Source organism: Xiphophorus hellerii, chromosome 9 (genome assembly GCF_003331165.1).
Source record: "Xiphophorus hellerii strain 12219 chromosome 9, Xiphophorus_hellerii-4.1, whole genome shotgun sequence".
Lineage (NCBI taxonomy): Eukaryota > Metazoa > Chordata > Actinopteri > Cyprinodontiformes > Poeciliidae > Xiphophorus > Xiphophorus hellerii.
In genome coordinates, this window is record NC_045680.1 from 16,840,305 (window position 1) to 16,854,066 (window position 13,762).

Consider the following 13,762-nt stretch of genomic DNA (forward strand, 5'->3'; position numbering starts at 1 on the left):
AGTATCAAATAGTTTTATTTCAGCAATTCAGTTAAAAAAAATTTAAGTTGTGTATAGATTCAAAACACAAAGTACTTATTGTCAATTAGGTGATTATGGCTTGAAGACAATAAGGAGTCACAACTCTTTACAAATGTAAATATTTAACTGTTCATAAAAAAGAAGACAGGTTTTGTGTCCCAAGAGATGAGTCTGCTTTGGTCCAAAATGTGCAAATCAATCCAAGAACAAAAGCTACAGACTTTGTGAAAATGCTGGCTGAAGCTGGTTACCTATCATGTTCTAATATGGGCTGAAAGGCCACTTGGCAAGGAAGAAGCTGTTTATCAACAAAAGACAAAAAATCCGGATTACAGTCTGTAAATGCAAACAGGGACAAAAACCTCCTTTTCCGGAGACACGTCCTGTCACAAAGTGCTTCACAAAAAAGGTAACCAACAGAATACACAACAATGTACAGCATAGAAAACAAACCACATTACAATCAGAATCGTGTATCATAAAAATTAAACTTTAACTAAAATCTCTGTGGGAAAACAGGAAGTCAACAGTGTGGGTGCAACAGGTTGAAATATTGAGCTCGAGTTCTGAAGCAGGTTTTGGCAACACAAAAAGGTTCTGATTGGTTGACCTCAAACTGTAGGAAGAGGTAAGTATGTAACTTTTATTTAACCATGTATTTCCCTCTGGGATTAAAAAATTATTTTTAAAGAGAGACCTGGCCAAGACTGGTAGAAACATATCGACAATTACAAATCCTAACTTCATGTGCACCTTTTTCTTTCAACTTAACTTTTCTATTAATATGATTGGACGAAGCACTGTGTGAGCAGGATGCTTCTTTAACAATCACCTTTTAAGGAGGTGATTTTAAGGAGGTCTTTTACTTTTACTTTTAAAAGTAAAAGACAACGACGGCGTGTAAAGCTGCATGTAAGATTGTAGTCAGCTGTCTTCTTCATGACTTCTTTGGTAATAACCAAAAGATTTCAGGACAAAAGACATTTCTTCATTGGACTGATATTTTCTGCCAAACTGAATTTAGGTTTAAATATTAACATTAGTTTTACTTTTTGAATTCAGGCAATGAAATAAATAAAGGTCTAATTTGAGATGTAACTACGATAAAAAAAAAAATGTTTCTGTCAAATAAAGGCCTATTCTACTGATGGATGCCTTTTAAAAACCACAAGAGGCACTTTTTTCATTTTTTTTGTAGTGAAGAAAATAGGGAAAAACTTCAATCATGAAACCAGGAAGTAAAGGCTTAATAACAGAGAAGCAGATTAATCATTTACAACATATTTCAGGCACATACACATACACACACACACGCCCACGCCCGCACACACGCCGACACACACACACTTTTTTATTAACTGAAATGCCAAGACAGAAGCACTGGGTCTTTTGACTGACATGTTTCATGACAGCAGAACTACACAATCAACATCTGCCCCAATACGTGAAGACTACAGGATTTGTGAGAAATTAGGAAGTTGAAGAAAGTTTAGAAGATGTCTCCTCCGGTTAGTTGATGTTAACATCTGAGTGAATCATTGGACATTCATCAATATAAATGCTGCTTTCTTATAAAATAAGTACAAAATCATGAATATTGTATTTTTAAATATATAAGAAACAGAACATACATTTGACTATTGGAAGCTTTGAAGAAAGCACTACAGGGTGCAAAGTTTCAACAACAGGCTGACCTATTTAGTGAACAGTCAATAAAGCTGTTTTATGACATCCTCTTCAGTTTACTCTAATCTCACCCTTTGCTACTTCTGGCTGTAATAAAGTCTCAACTTTTTTCCATTATCGTAAAGATATATGTGATTTAGTGAGCTATTTCTTGCATGCAGTTACTCAAACTGGGCATCGTCACAGCCTTTAAAATATTCCACTGGTGATTGAAAACATCCCTTTGGATAACCAGCTGAGCTTAGTAGAATATACACATTTATAAGGTTATCCTGGAATCAAAGTAAATGTTTTACCATTGATACATGTTGAACTAATGATAAGAGCTGGCATGGTGGCTTATGCTCCCTTCACAGAGAAATAAATGCAGACTACTTTGAGGAAATAGTTTCCAGTTTGAACAATGGAGCTTTCTGCATTTCAGTTAAGACTCTAACATATAAATAACAACTTTTATTAATCTTTGAAATTATGAACAGCTTTAAAAGAGGGGAAAAGGGAGCATATGTTCATATTTTTGATTAAACAAATGCTATATTGTATATTGTTTCCAATATTCTTCATAGCCCACATTTATTTGCACACCCAGTGAAGATGTGGAAAAAGTTGTAAAAGTTGACTTTTACATATCTAAATATTTAACTTGTAGTCTTTTACACGTATGGATTTTTTGTGAGAAAAAAAAATCCCAATTATAATTTGCTTTTACAAGTTGAACAGAGAGTCTGGAAACATTAAACAGTAATTCAATTCTAATAGTCTCTCTTTAAAATGGGAAAGATACAAGCATGCCATTTAAGTAAGACAGATAATGTTGATCTTCAGAAATAAAAAGATCAACATTGTCTGTCTTGCAGCAGTGATCACATGTTTTAAATGACCTGAAGTGTCCAAACAAGACTGTAAAGGCAGTCAAATCTGTCCAGCAACCACTAACACTAAACAAGAAAGCAAAGGAAATAATAATAAAAAAAGTCACTGTAAGAGAACTTTTGATTTATTTGAAGTTTTTTCTTTCCACTTCTTTACGAGGTGTGTGAATAAGTCTCAATGGTACTTTACAGTATATCAACTCCTCTGCATCAAAAATAGTCAACAAAGATTAGTACTGGCAGAGCTGTGCTCAAAACCATCATGGTAACAGAGCAGAGTACAACAACCACTCCTTTTGGTGAGAGATGCTCCTGAAACCCAGAAACAGATATAAAATTATTTTAGTATTGTAAAGTAAAACATTTGTAAGGATTCAAGCATTCAAAGTAGAGCAAACTTATTTGTATCACATTCACTGTTTTACCTTCTTTCCTTTATGATGCTGATTATATTTGGCCTTATCGATGACAGAAACTGTAATGAAAGTTGTTTATTTTCAGGTGAATCCACAACATTAAGCAGCATGTTATTAACACTTTTTGAGAGAAAGACAAATTACTCACCTCTTTTTTTCTGCAGTAATGTTCTCTTCTTGGTGCAGAGCACAATATTCCAAACTATTGTCAGGGCTGTGTGAACAATCAGAAGCCAAAACACTCTTGCAGTTTCTCCCCATTCCTCAAACAAGATGTTGATGCTGACATAGAGAAAAACATCTGTGTGTGGAAATTTTAAAATATAAACAGAGTGTTGGGCCGTGTATAATCCAGGTTGGCAGTACATTTTATTTGAGCTTTTATAATGTTTAATCTTTCGTATTTAAAAAAAACCCACAGTGACATTGGAAATGTTCTTTGGATCAACTAAAATGAGACAGAAATTTGAAATTTGTTGGCGAGCTTCTAAATGACAGAGTTCGCCATGTTGTGATCGCATCCAACTTTCTAACAAATAAATTTGATAAATGTATGGAAAAAGTTACACTTCTTTAAAAGTCACAATTATGCAGGTTTAGATAGTGTGAAGTAAGAAAAAAAATCAAAACTACGATATGTATGTATCAAAAATAATTACACTTATGGCACCCTTCATAATTATCATCAGTGAAAAGTTGCATAAAAGTCTTAAGATGATTGGGATTTTCTATTGTGCTTCCCATTGTGAAACTAGCAATAAATAAAACTGGCTTATGTGTCAACTTATATTTATATCCAGCAAAGTAGGAAGTGATAACTTGTTAAGAGTTTCTTGACAAATTAATTTTAAGGTTATTTTTATATCCTACTAGTAATTTTATTCCAAATATTCTAATTTATAATTTATATCCCAACCAAATAATTTCACATCATGCTTTACAGCCAGATTAGTGAAAATATTTTAAGGTGTTTCACGCTGCTTTACCACAGGTGCAAATGATTTAGAGGTTGCTGTAATTCATTCATGGCCAATGATTTACCAGCTATGTGAGAGTAATACTATATTTTTGCACCAGGAATTGATAAACATTTGATTACCCCAAATGTCCAACTGTAATACAATATACATTTTTTTTCTAAAAGTAAAGTAAACACAAAAGACGTTTGGGTGATATGAGACTACTTACTTATGAAAACTTGGTGGAAGACAAAACACACCCAAAGAGCACAGTCAAAGAGTTCATTTCTTAAACAAATAAATTAAACGAAGAATGGTTAGCTGGTGTATGTTCAAGATAAAGTCAAAGTGAAAATATTTTGTGCAGGAGGAAGGTTTTAACTCACAGCTCATGGCTTGGTCCTAAAGGCAGCATTGCAATGATCCACTCTATGGAACTAATCGCCAGCACAACACTCACAAGGCCAATAATAATATCCTAAAACATGAAAGTTTGCACAAATAAAAAGAAGCTGTTTATGATCAAGAAATGTCCTAACATGTCGCAGTGCTGCATCAATGATTAGTACTTACTCCGGAGTTGTATATCAAAGATAAAATGAATGTTGCCAAGGAAAACAAAACAGAAAGCGAACTTCCCACAATCCTGAACTTCTACAAACACAGAAATAAACACATGTTACATATCTAAATAATAATGTATATTACCTGATTAATGCATATTTTTGACATCAATGTGTGAAAAACCTTGAATGGATATGGAGACTTGATGACATCAATATCCTGTATTGCATAAGAACATTTCCAATTTGATCTTTCACAGACTATACTGCTCTCTTCCATTATGTGAAAAATATAGGAACCTTCCACTAATCCAGATATATAATGTTTTAATGACCTTGATGTGCTATTATGATCAAACACTGTTTGTTTAAATACCCTTCATTACATGTCGTGGTGTTTTATATCTTACTCAGAAATTTATAAAGCTTTTTGAAATAATTCATTATATGCTTGGTAATTTCCTTTTAATTTAATTTCCTCTAACTCTTTTGTTCTATCTTTAAATAATAGTCAATGTGTGAAATTTAAATCCATTTTTTCCTGCCTTAGCAGACTACATGTGTGAAACTTTGACTAGGAAGTCAGCTTTAATCAAAAATATTTTCAGTTTGCTTTGCATCCATCCTCCTATGTCTCTGACTCAAAATATGTGTGGAAAGGAAAAAATAACTTTTTACTTGTTTCCTGTTCTGGGCAACCTCTCAAATTTCCTTTACAATTTTTGATCAGCTAGTGATGTGTTTGCAGAGAGAGGACAAAAAGAAACAACAAGAAATTTACAACCTGACTGATAACCTTGTTAACCCTGAAAAAGCTTGTTCCATTTTGAATGTATTTCTGCCCAGCAACTGATTCTGAGACGAGACACCTGGAGCTGACAAAGATAAAATAGTATTTACACCTTCTCTGTCTAAACTATTGCACTCTCGGGGTGTGAAGTGAGTAAAGCAGTAATTGGAAACCACACTTTACCCTGTGCATAGGTCGATTTGTCATGAGTTTGTTTCTTCTATGAGGTGTTGTTTTGTTTGACTTCCAGGAATTGTTTTGCGCCACCTACGCGTCTTAAGATGAGTATAAAAACTGACGTTCTGTGTGATGTATTGAGAGAGTTTGTCTGATAGCGTCTGGCTACACACACATTCTCTCCCCTGCGCAGGTTTTTCTTTAATAAAGCTGTGTTTTTGTTCTGCCTTTTGAATCCTGGTCCTAAATCATTTTTTCGGGGTTAACAACCTTTTTAAGAGTCAGTTGTATAATCCTTTTTAACACCATAGGCTTTTTCTTATTTTGGTCCTAATTTTGTGCGAAATTCCTGCAAATTTCCAAAGTTTTAACGTGTTAAACATCAATCAGTGAAATTCTTTGAGAACTTTTTTCTCTCCTTCACATCTAATTTAGTTGTGAAGTGATCCAAATTTGGGACATCAATAATTAGCCTGGGGACAGAAAACACACTTCTTTTGTCTGTCTTTTGTCCTCTATTTGTTGACTTTTTAAAATTATTTTTAAAATCACAAGTGTAGTAAAAGAAATTGAGTGAAATAATCAGACAATGTCCAAATAGAAATGGAAATGAACAAACAAAACTAACAAAAGCAACATCTAAACATATAGATCAAGATTACATAAAACCCCAAATGCTTGGAAGCAAAACACAAAACACAAAACACCTGTAAAATAACAATAATGGATGAAAACATATTTTTAACTTAGGCAGATTTTTTTTCATCTAAAATTTATGCAAATCACAGTTATAATAATAGTAGTTTGGTGCCAGTTTTTCCCATTTCAACTCCTGGGTTAGAGCAACTACTATTACATGAGCTATCTATTTAAAACATTACAAACATTAACATTTATTAAATTCAGAAGCAGTGAGAACTTACACCAGAATCCATCAATTCATGTCTTACCTTACATAAGTCATGACAGAACGATGTTGTGAGATGTAAGTTATGACAGAACGATGTTGTGAGATGGACAGCCATAATTATGGTAGGTATTTGCTGATGAGACACAGGGAAGGAGCACTTTACTTTTATACGGTTTGTTTGGTGTCTTCAGAAGAACATCACAGCATAAATAAATGGCTTATCATGGTTTCATCTATAATGTTCTGTTGTTCACTCACCATGCTCATCTCCACTAGAGGACTTGCCATGCAAATCAGTAGAATATTTACTGTCTAGAGTAAAAAGAAAAAGGTTAAAGAGAATACTCTCATTCTGGCAACACTGCAAGAATTCGAGTTACCTTATTCGTTGTGTTGTGTGTAGCTGGGATTTTATTACTCTGTGCTGTTGTGATTACGTCTTTTGTTGTAGGTATTTGGGTTGTAGTTGTTGCTGCAGTTGTTGTTGCTGCCCCAGTTGTTGCTGCTCCAGTTATTGTTGCTGCTGCAGTTGTTATTGCTGCCGTTGTTGCTGCTCCAGTTATTGTTGCTGCTGCAGTTGTTATTGCTGCCGTTGTTGCTGCTCCAGTTATTGTTGCTGCTGCAGTTGTTATTGCTGCAGTTGTTGCTGTTGCTGACATTGTTGTTGCTGCAGTTGTTGCTTCAGTTGTTGTTGCTGCCCCAGTTGTTGTTGCTGCTGCAGTTGTTATTGCTGCAATTGTTGTCTCTGGTTCTGGAGTGCTTGTGGGTCTGAGTACTGCTACATTCACACGTTCCCAGTACTTTGAGTATGATTCACTGAAAGTAGCTCTGTGGGACGCAACATGAGATAATAACGGACTTTTGATGTTGATACTGTAAATTGTACAATTGTGTACATCATATTCAGGTATGAAAGTTACCTGAATATAATGTCTTGCTCATCTCCGTCTGCGGTCCAGTTAACTTTGACTAATGTTTTGCGCAGATTGAGTGCATTACTCACAGCTGAGTCCTGAAAAGAGCAACAAACACTAAAGAGAAAACATAATCTGAAACTCATTCCCTCCAGTATGACAGAGAATATGTGAAAGATGGATGAGGTTATTAGGTGCGATCACTTTAAACTGGCTGAGCTTACCTGTGAATTGCCACATTTCAGGAGCCTCGACTGGCTAGAGTCAAGCATGATAAATTTCCCAAGTGGGGGACCGTCACCATTTAAGCTCGGGTTACGAGCTTCCAGCATGAATCCCTTAAATGTGAAACCGTTCTTGCTCTTTAGGGAAACTGTGAATTAAGATTTATCATGAAGTAACTCTAAAGAAAGATGGTGAATATGTGGTTTCACAATGACTTGCAAAAGTATTCATAGTCCTTAAAATTGTGCACATTTTGTCAAATAAAAATGACAACCTGCCATTAGTATTACTGAGAATGTATATCTTAGATCAGTCTAAAGCAGATCATGCACTACTGTGTTGTGGAACAAAAGCTGTTATTTTCAAGATTTCACCTGGAAATCTGAAAAGTGAAACGTGCATTTATCTATCTATTATCTATTGCCTTCTCTTTAAAACTTTAAATACAGTCCAGTGCAACCAACCAGTTTCTGAAGGGACAATTAATAGAATCCACATAATAGCCTAGTAATGTCATTATACATCCAACTGTTTCAAGATGTACAGTACAGACCAAAGGTTTGGGCACAACTGTGTGTCCAAACCTTTGGTCTGTACTGTATGTTTTGAGATTTTAGAAGGTTGAAGTGCAAAACTGGTAAAGCCAGATCTTCCAAGAACCCTTAAAATGATTGTCCTCAATATAATTGCCCACCACAATTGTATGCATTTTATTTATAGAAAAACAAATAAATAAAACAGTTCTTCTTCCAATCCACCAGGTAGTACAATTCTGTACTACCTGGTGTTGGTTAAGGTGATCAGTTAAAATCCCAATTAAATGCCTTGAAGTTTGTGGTTGGAAATTCATGTAAGGTGAAGGCAAAAAGTTCAACACTTTTAAAATACAGTATGAGTGAGTTAAGTCAAGTTTATTTGTATAGCACATTGCAGCAGTTCAAAGTGCTTTACATGATAAAAAAATATATGATAGCAAGCTGCCATATGTTTATATCTAAAGCAAAGGTTTCATAAACATGGCTGCAGAACACATGAAGCCAATTTGTTTACCTGTGATTGGGTCTCCAACGTTACTGCTGAGCTGGTAACTAACCATGAAGGGGGGTTCAGATGTCTGAGGAAGACTCTCTGCCCCACCACGACCATGATGAGGTCTCATTGACTCACACACCTCTGGGAAGTTTCCTTCTGAATACCCATGCAGCTTGGAGATGAAGGTAAAGCCAATAAAAATCCATGACCACATCTAGGAAATGTAAAGTTGTTCAAATATAACACACTTCTAATTCACAGATTGCTCAAATAACATTGATTCACAGAGAAGTGTAATCAATTACTTTTAAGTTTATCCTAATGTTTATGGATCCAAATTAATGTTTTAGATTTTAAAGGAGGCAAACATTTAATAAGTATCATCTCTCTCGTTCCAATAAAATAACATTATAATCGTCTTAATAAGATAACTATCTTATTAATATGTGAAATATTTATATACATTTTTAAACTTCAATGAAATTAAAAAAAAAGTCGTACCATTTTTAATAAAAGTTGAAGAAATTTAAAGGATGTCTTAGGAAAAAAAAACCAAATCCTTCATCCGTGGCAGTCAACTGAGCTCTGTGTGTGCTGTGCAACAACACACTGGTTAAGGAAGTCTGAACAAACCACTGAACCCGCCCTAAGCAACAGTAACATAATATAAATAAAATATTAACTTACTGTATCTAATGATAAGTTAAGTCAGTTTGAGATATCAAACTGACAAAAAATAAGTTTTGTTCCTTGTTTGGTTTGGAACAAATGAGGAACAAACCATTTGTTCCTCAGAAAAGAATTATGGGAATTCTTTTCTCGTGTGGGTACAAAGTCCATTTCATTTTGGTGTGTGTGCCAAATAAACAACTTAAGAATGTATCTTTGATGTCAGTCTTAGTTTAAAAGACAAAACCCAGCAAATTAAAATTTTGGTCACTTTGTTAAGAATTTATGATTCGCTATTGTCACGTCAAGATGATTCAAGTAAAAGAAAAGCGAATAAAAATGAATCATAATCTTTTGTGTTAAGTACCTTCACAACAAACCTCATCTACAAATTTCCTCTTCCATTGAAATCCTTTTAAATATATAGACCACTACAATTATTTGACAGGTCACATTAACTGTGAACATTGTCATAGTTTATTGCTATGATGACATGAACAGTTAAAGGGAAATGCGTGGATGCAATGCTTTTATCCACCAGAAGATGGCAGCCAGGCCATAAAAACACTGCTGCAAATTTAATAAGTGATTGAAATTGGCTCCAAACTTGACCTCACTCTTTTCGCAGACATTGCTCCCACAGTCGTAGTTGAAGTTTAAAGAGGAATCCATAGTTCGTGAAGTGGCACCTGCGACAGAATATTTAACTCTGTATTTATTAGTTTAGCACAACCCCCCTTTTCAGCAACATTATAGCATCAATAAAAACTAACTAATTTGCCAAGCTTAGAAAGAGAGATTTGACACAAATCTTTCACAGATTTCATCGTCATAGTAACAGTCACATCCATAAATAAAGCTGGAAAGGTTCTTCAAATGTTTTTTTTTTTTTTTAAAGAGACAGCTCTAGTATTTACATTTAGAGCCAAATTACAACTCCTATTTTATAGCCAATGCTTTTTGATAAGTTCAAAAACAACTTACTTTCCTTCTTATGGGACTGGTACTGATATGATACTTTGACTATACTTTCTGTTTATCACAGCATTTTTTCTGGTGTGGTTATCTTTTTAGGTCGTTTCAGTAAACTCTTATATCATATGGATTTAATTAGTTCCGTACTGAAACAAGAAACCTCTATTTCCTGTTTAAATAAGTTATGCACAACACCCTCTTTTCTCTTTGTGAAGTTTCATTAGTTTGACAGAACTGATTTTCGCCAGGCATCCATGTTTTGTTTTTTTTTGTCTACCAATTCATCTTGTAAAACAACACAGAGAAAAACAGTTGACCTTGCTGTTTTGGACATTTATAAATGTTTTTATCTTGATCATACTAATTCATTAAAATCTAACCTTCAACTTACTATTTACTGCTCTAATAACAGGATCCACTCGAAAACATGTTTCCATTAATATTCAAATATGTGGATGCAACGCTTTGAGCCAGCAGAAGATGGCATTGTTTAAACATAAAAGAGATGTGCAGTTTTTTTCTATGTTTGCAGCAAATAGAGCGAATCTTTGCTCTGAGTCATAAGAGTATATGTAAAATTTCTTTACATGAAAAATGTTAAATTATTAAACCTTTTTAATATGTTATATAAAAGAAGAACTTTTATTACATTGAAAAAATCACAAGACTTTACAAATATAAATTACAGTGTAAAATTAAGTCAAATACAAAACAATTAAACTGCTGCATAGCAGCTCATACAGAAATGAACTTATTTTTCAAATAATTTGGAAGAAAAGGAACATTTACAGACTGTAAAATAGAAAACTGCAGTCTTTACCAGTCTTCAGACAAACTTACTAAAAAGGCTAAGTACAATATTGATTGAAATTTAATACTAAGAGCATCATTGTTACCATTAAAGTAGTCTGAATATTTCAGTCAGTTAGTGATGTCCTTTGGAGTCACGTCTTCTACTGATGTCGGTAGAAAGTCACAGCAAAATGCTGTCTGTCAAAATATTTTAGAGCATGCCTCACTTTCCTCTGCTCACAGGCTTTATGGAGACGATTTTTCCATTAGGAATCGGATGTTGACCACAGTGACAGAAGAACCAATGTCTGCTTTGATATCACTGTGCATGATTAACCAGCAAACTGGTCTAAGCTTAACTCCAAAGGGAATTAATGAAATATTGTCAGAAGGAAGACGACAGGAAGCAGACCAAATCATGCAAACAAACTGATTTCTGTCAAAGCAACCTGGACTTTTTTGCACACCTCAGCAGTACTTCAGATTGATTGCCTCCAGGTCAACCCTTTAAGTCCACATTGAGTCCGACTTGAGAACGCACGGAATCAAGTGCCCTACTCTTAACAGAAGGATCAGTCTGTCAGGAGTTTCTGAGCCACTTTTTCTCCCCAGTGTGCCCTTGCATCTGGTAGATTGATCCACACGAGACAAGATTCTGCATTCTTATTTCCTGATCATGAACTGGACTCGGGTGGCTGAACATTCGATGCAGCAGTGGCTTTAAATGATTTCTGAACGTCACACCAACAAATGCATAGAAGACAGGGTTCAAGCAGCAGTGAGAGAACATAACAAGTTGACAAAATTATCCTTTACCTTGAATTAAGCTAAGGATAATTGACATTTTTATTTTAAAATGAGAAACAGTGGGACAAACTCAGTATTTTTACAAGCCTGGAGATATTAATTGCTTGGTTGAGTAATGCAATACATACATATTTGTTATCAGTTCCTGTTTTCCCTCTTTTGACTGTTATGTAAAGGATTGAATTTATTTAAGACAGCACTTCAAATCTATTCAAGACCTGCACTATATCAAATAAAGCAATAAGACCCCCATGTTGTCCAACATGCATTAGTCATGAAAAACTTCAGACAGCTGAAAAGGTTGTTTCAAAAGGTCAACTATGGAGCACTTTCTCTTAACATGACAGACCATATATCTTAAAAACAATCTACTTATTTTTAAATCATAAACATGGAAACATAAAACAATCTAATCTAATATTGAAGGATGAATATATTTGCATCTAGTATATTGTGCCACGTGATACAAGATTCTGCATTCTCATTTCCTGATCATGAACTGGACTCGGGCGGCTGAACATTCGATGCAGCAGTGACTTTAAATGATTTCTGAACGTCACACCAACAAATGCATAGAAGACAGGGTTCAAGCAGCAATGAGAGAAAGCAATCAGTCGAGAAATGTAAAAGGCATAGTCAAGCTGGATACTAATATCACAATCATTAAATGGCTGAACGTCACTGTGATGTAAAACTCTCAAAAAGATCACCATGTTGTAAGGCACCCAGCCTATGAAAAAGACGGCCACGATGCAAAAAACTAATTTTACTGCCCTGTTCTTTGTGCGGGACTTTGTTCTGGTGATCCTCTTTAAAATCTGAATGTAACAGAAACCAATCACTGCAAATGCAACCAAGAAGAAAACATTCTGCTGGGACATACCAATGATTTTCCATTGCATGTCTTTATATTCACAGCCCAAGGAGTGTGTACCATTGTGATGGACTGAGACGAGAGCAGTTTGTAGCAAGGATGGCATGGCTGCTCCAATGCTGATCATCCACATGAGGACAGACAGAAAAAACCCAGTCCCAAGTTTTAGAGAACTCATGTCAGAGAGCGGGTGGACCACAACCAAATACCTGTAGATGGTCATGATGGTCAGAAAGAGGACGCTACTGTAAAACCCAGTGAAAAAGACAAAATGCACAATCTTGCAGGCAGTCTCTGAAAACACCCATCCCCAGACGTCGTAGATGGCCCAGAAGGGGAGACCAATAGTGAAGACAAGGTCAGAGACGGCAAGGTTGGCAATGAAGATGTTGGTCAGAGATTTCATGTTTTCATACAAAGCCAAAATGACAAGGACGAGGATGTTTCCTGTGAGACTCAGAGTGATGACGATAGAAAAGAAAATTGGAATGGCGATGGATCCAAATTCAACCACTTCACTTTTGTCACAGACTTCATCCTCATAGTCCTGGTCGTATTCATAAGTAAAGTTTAATAAGGATTCCATAGCTGGTTTGGTCGAACCTGCAAAATAAATTTAATATTGAATTTATTGATATGATAAAATCTCTTTTAATACCTACACTGTATTTACTTTGGCGAGCAGAATAACTTACCTTGTTCCTCATGAGATGCAGGATGTAACACTGAATGTTCAGAAGCAGCTAATAAATAGTAAACAGCTACTTCTATTTTCACTTCCTCTTTCTGTTTCAGGTGTGGTGGTTTGGTACGAGGTATGACCTCCTGACAGGGAGAAAGTTGGTCCAAATGCGCTCCAATTGAATTTTGTTTTAATTTTTAAAAACATCTGTTGATATTTTAAATATATCAACAGAGTTCAAATAGATATTTAGGAGATAATAACATGAAATAATATGATGAGATGTTTTAATTTCCCTTCAAAAAAATCTATAGGTAAGTTTGACCTCTTTCTTCATAAAAAAAAAAGAAGTGGGGCGTTCAATGCTGCGTCATTGATCACATGACCGCAGTGTTTAC

General features: G+C 35.0%; 2 protein-coding genes across 3 annotated transcripts; both read right to left on the bottom strand.

The window, feature by feature from the left end:
• Nucleotides 1-1,244: 1,244 nt before the first annotated feature.
• LOC116725910 (pneumococcal serine-rich repeat protein-like) lies at nucleotides 1,245-9,255 on the bottom strand. Of its 2 annotated transcripts, XM_032572314.1 has the most exons (13): nucleotides 9,067-9,246; nucleotides 8,584-8,779; nucleotides 7,533-7,681; nucleotides 7,315-7,406; nucleotides 6,775-7,222; nucleotides 6,653-6,706; nucleotides 6,435-6,527; nucleotides 4,528-4,608; nucleotides 4,341-4,432; nucleotides 4,184-4,242; nucleotides 3,144-3,296; nucleotides 3,005-3,054; nucleotides 1,245-2,891 (listed from the first exon to the last, which is right to left on the bottom strand). In XM_032572314.1, the coding sequence occupies exons 1-13, from the start codon at nucleotides 9,067-9,069 to the stop codon at nucleotides 2,790-2,792; spliced, it is 1,572 nt and encodes a 523-aa protein (XP_032428205.1). In that variant the 5' UTR covers nucleotides 9,070-9,246; the 3' UTR covers nucleotides 1,245-2,789. The 2 variants fall into 2 exon arrangements, with proteins under 2 accessions (XP_032428205.1, XP_032428206.1); XM_032572315.1 differs by lacking the exons at nucleotides 1,245-2,891; nucleotides 3,005-3,054 and having other exon boundaries at nucleotides 3,190-3,277; nucleotides 9,067-9,255.
• A 1,922-nt stretch (nucleotides 9,256-11,177) lies between these two features.
• Nucleotides 11,178-13,516, bottom strand: xcr1a.1 (chemokine (C motif) receptor 1a, duplicate 1). The gene is made up of 2 exons (XM_032571207.1): nucleotides 13,378-13,516; nucleotides 11,178-13,285 (listed from the first exon to the last, which is right to left on the bottom strand). The coding sequence occupies exon 2, from the start codon at nucleotides 13,266-13,268 to the stop codon at nucleotides 12,252-12,254; it is 1,017 nt and encodes a 338-aa protein (XP_032427098.1). The 5' UTR covers nucleotides 13,269-13,285; nucleotides 13,378-13,516; the 3' UTR covers nucleotides 11,178-12,251.
• Between the last annotated feature and the right edge of the window lie 246 nt (nucleotides 13,517-13,762).

Coding starts and splice junctions, on each gene's coding strand:
- LOC116725910 (XM_032572314.1), bottom strand. Junction 6,707..6,774: donor CACACAACACAACGAATAAG/GTAACTCGAATT, acceptor TTTTTACTCTAG/ACAGTAAATATTCTACTGAT. Junction 2,892..3,004: donor AGCATCATAAAGGAAAGAAG/GTAAAACAGTGA, acceptor TCTGGGTTTCAG/GAGCATCTCTCACCAAAAGG.
- xcr1a.1 (XM_032571207.1), bottom strand. CDS start 13,268: ATGGAATCCTTATTAAACTTTACTTATGAATACGACCAGGACTATGAG.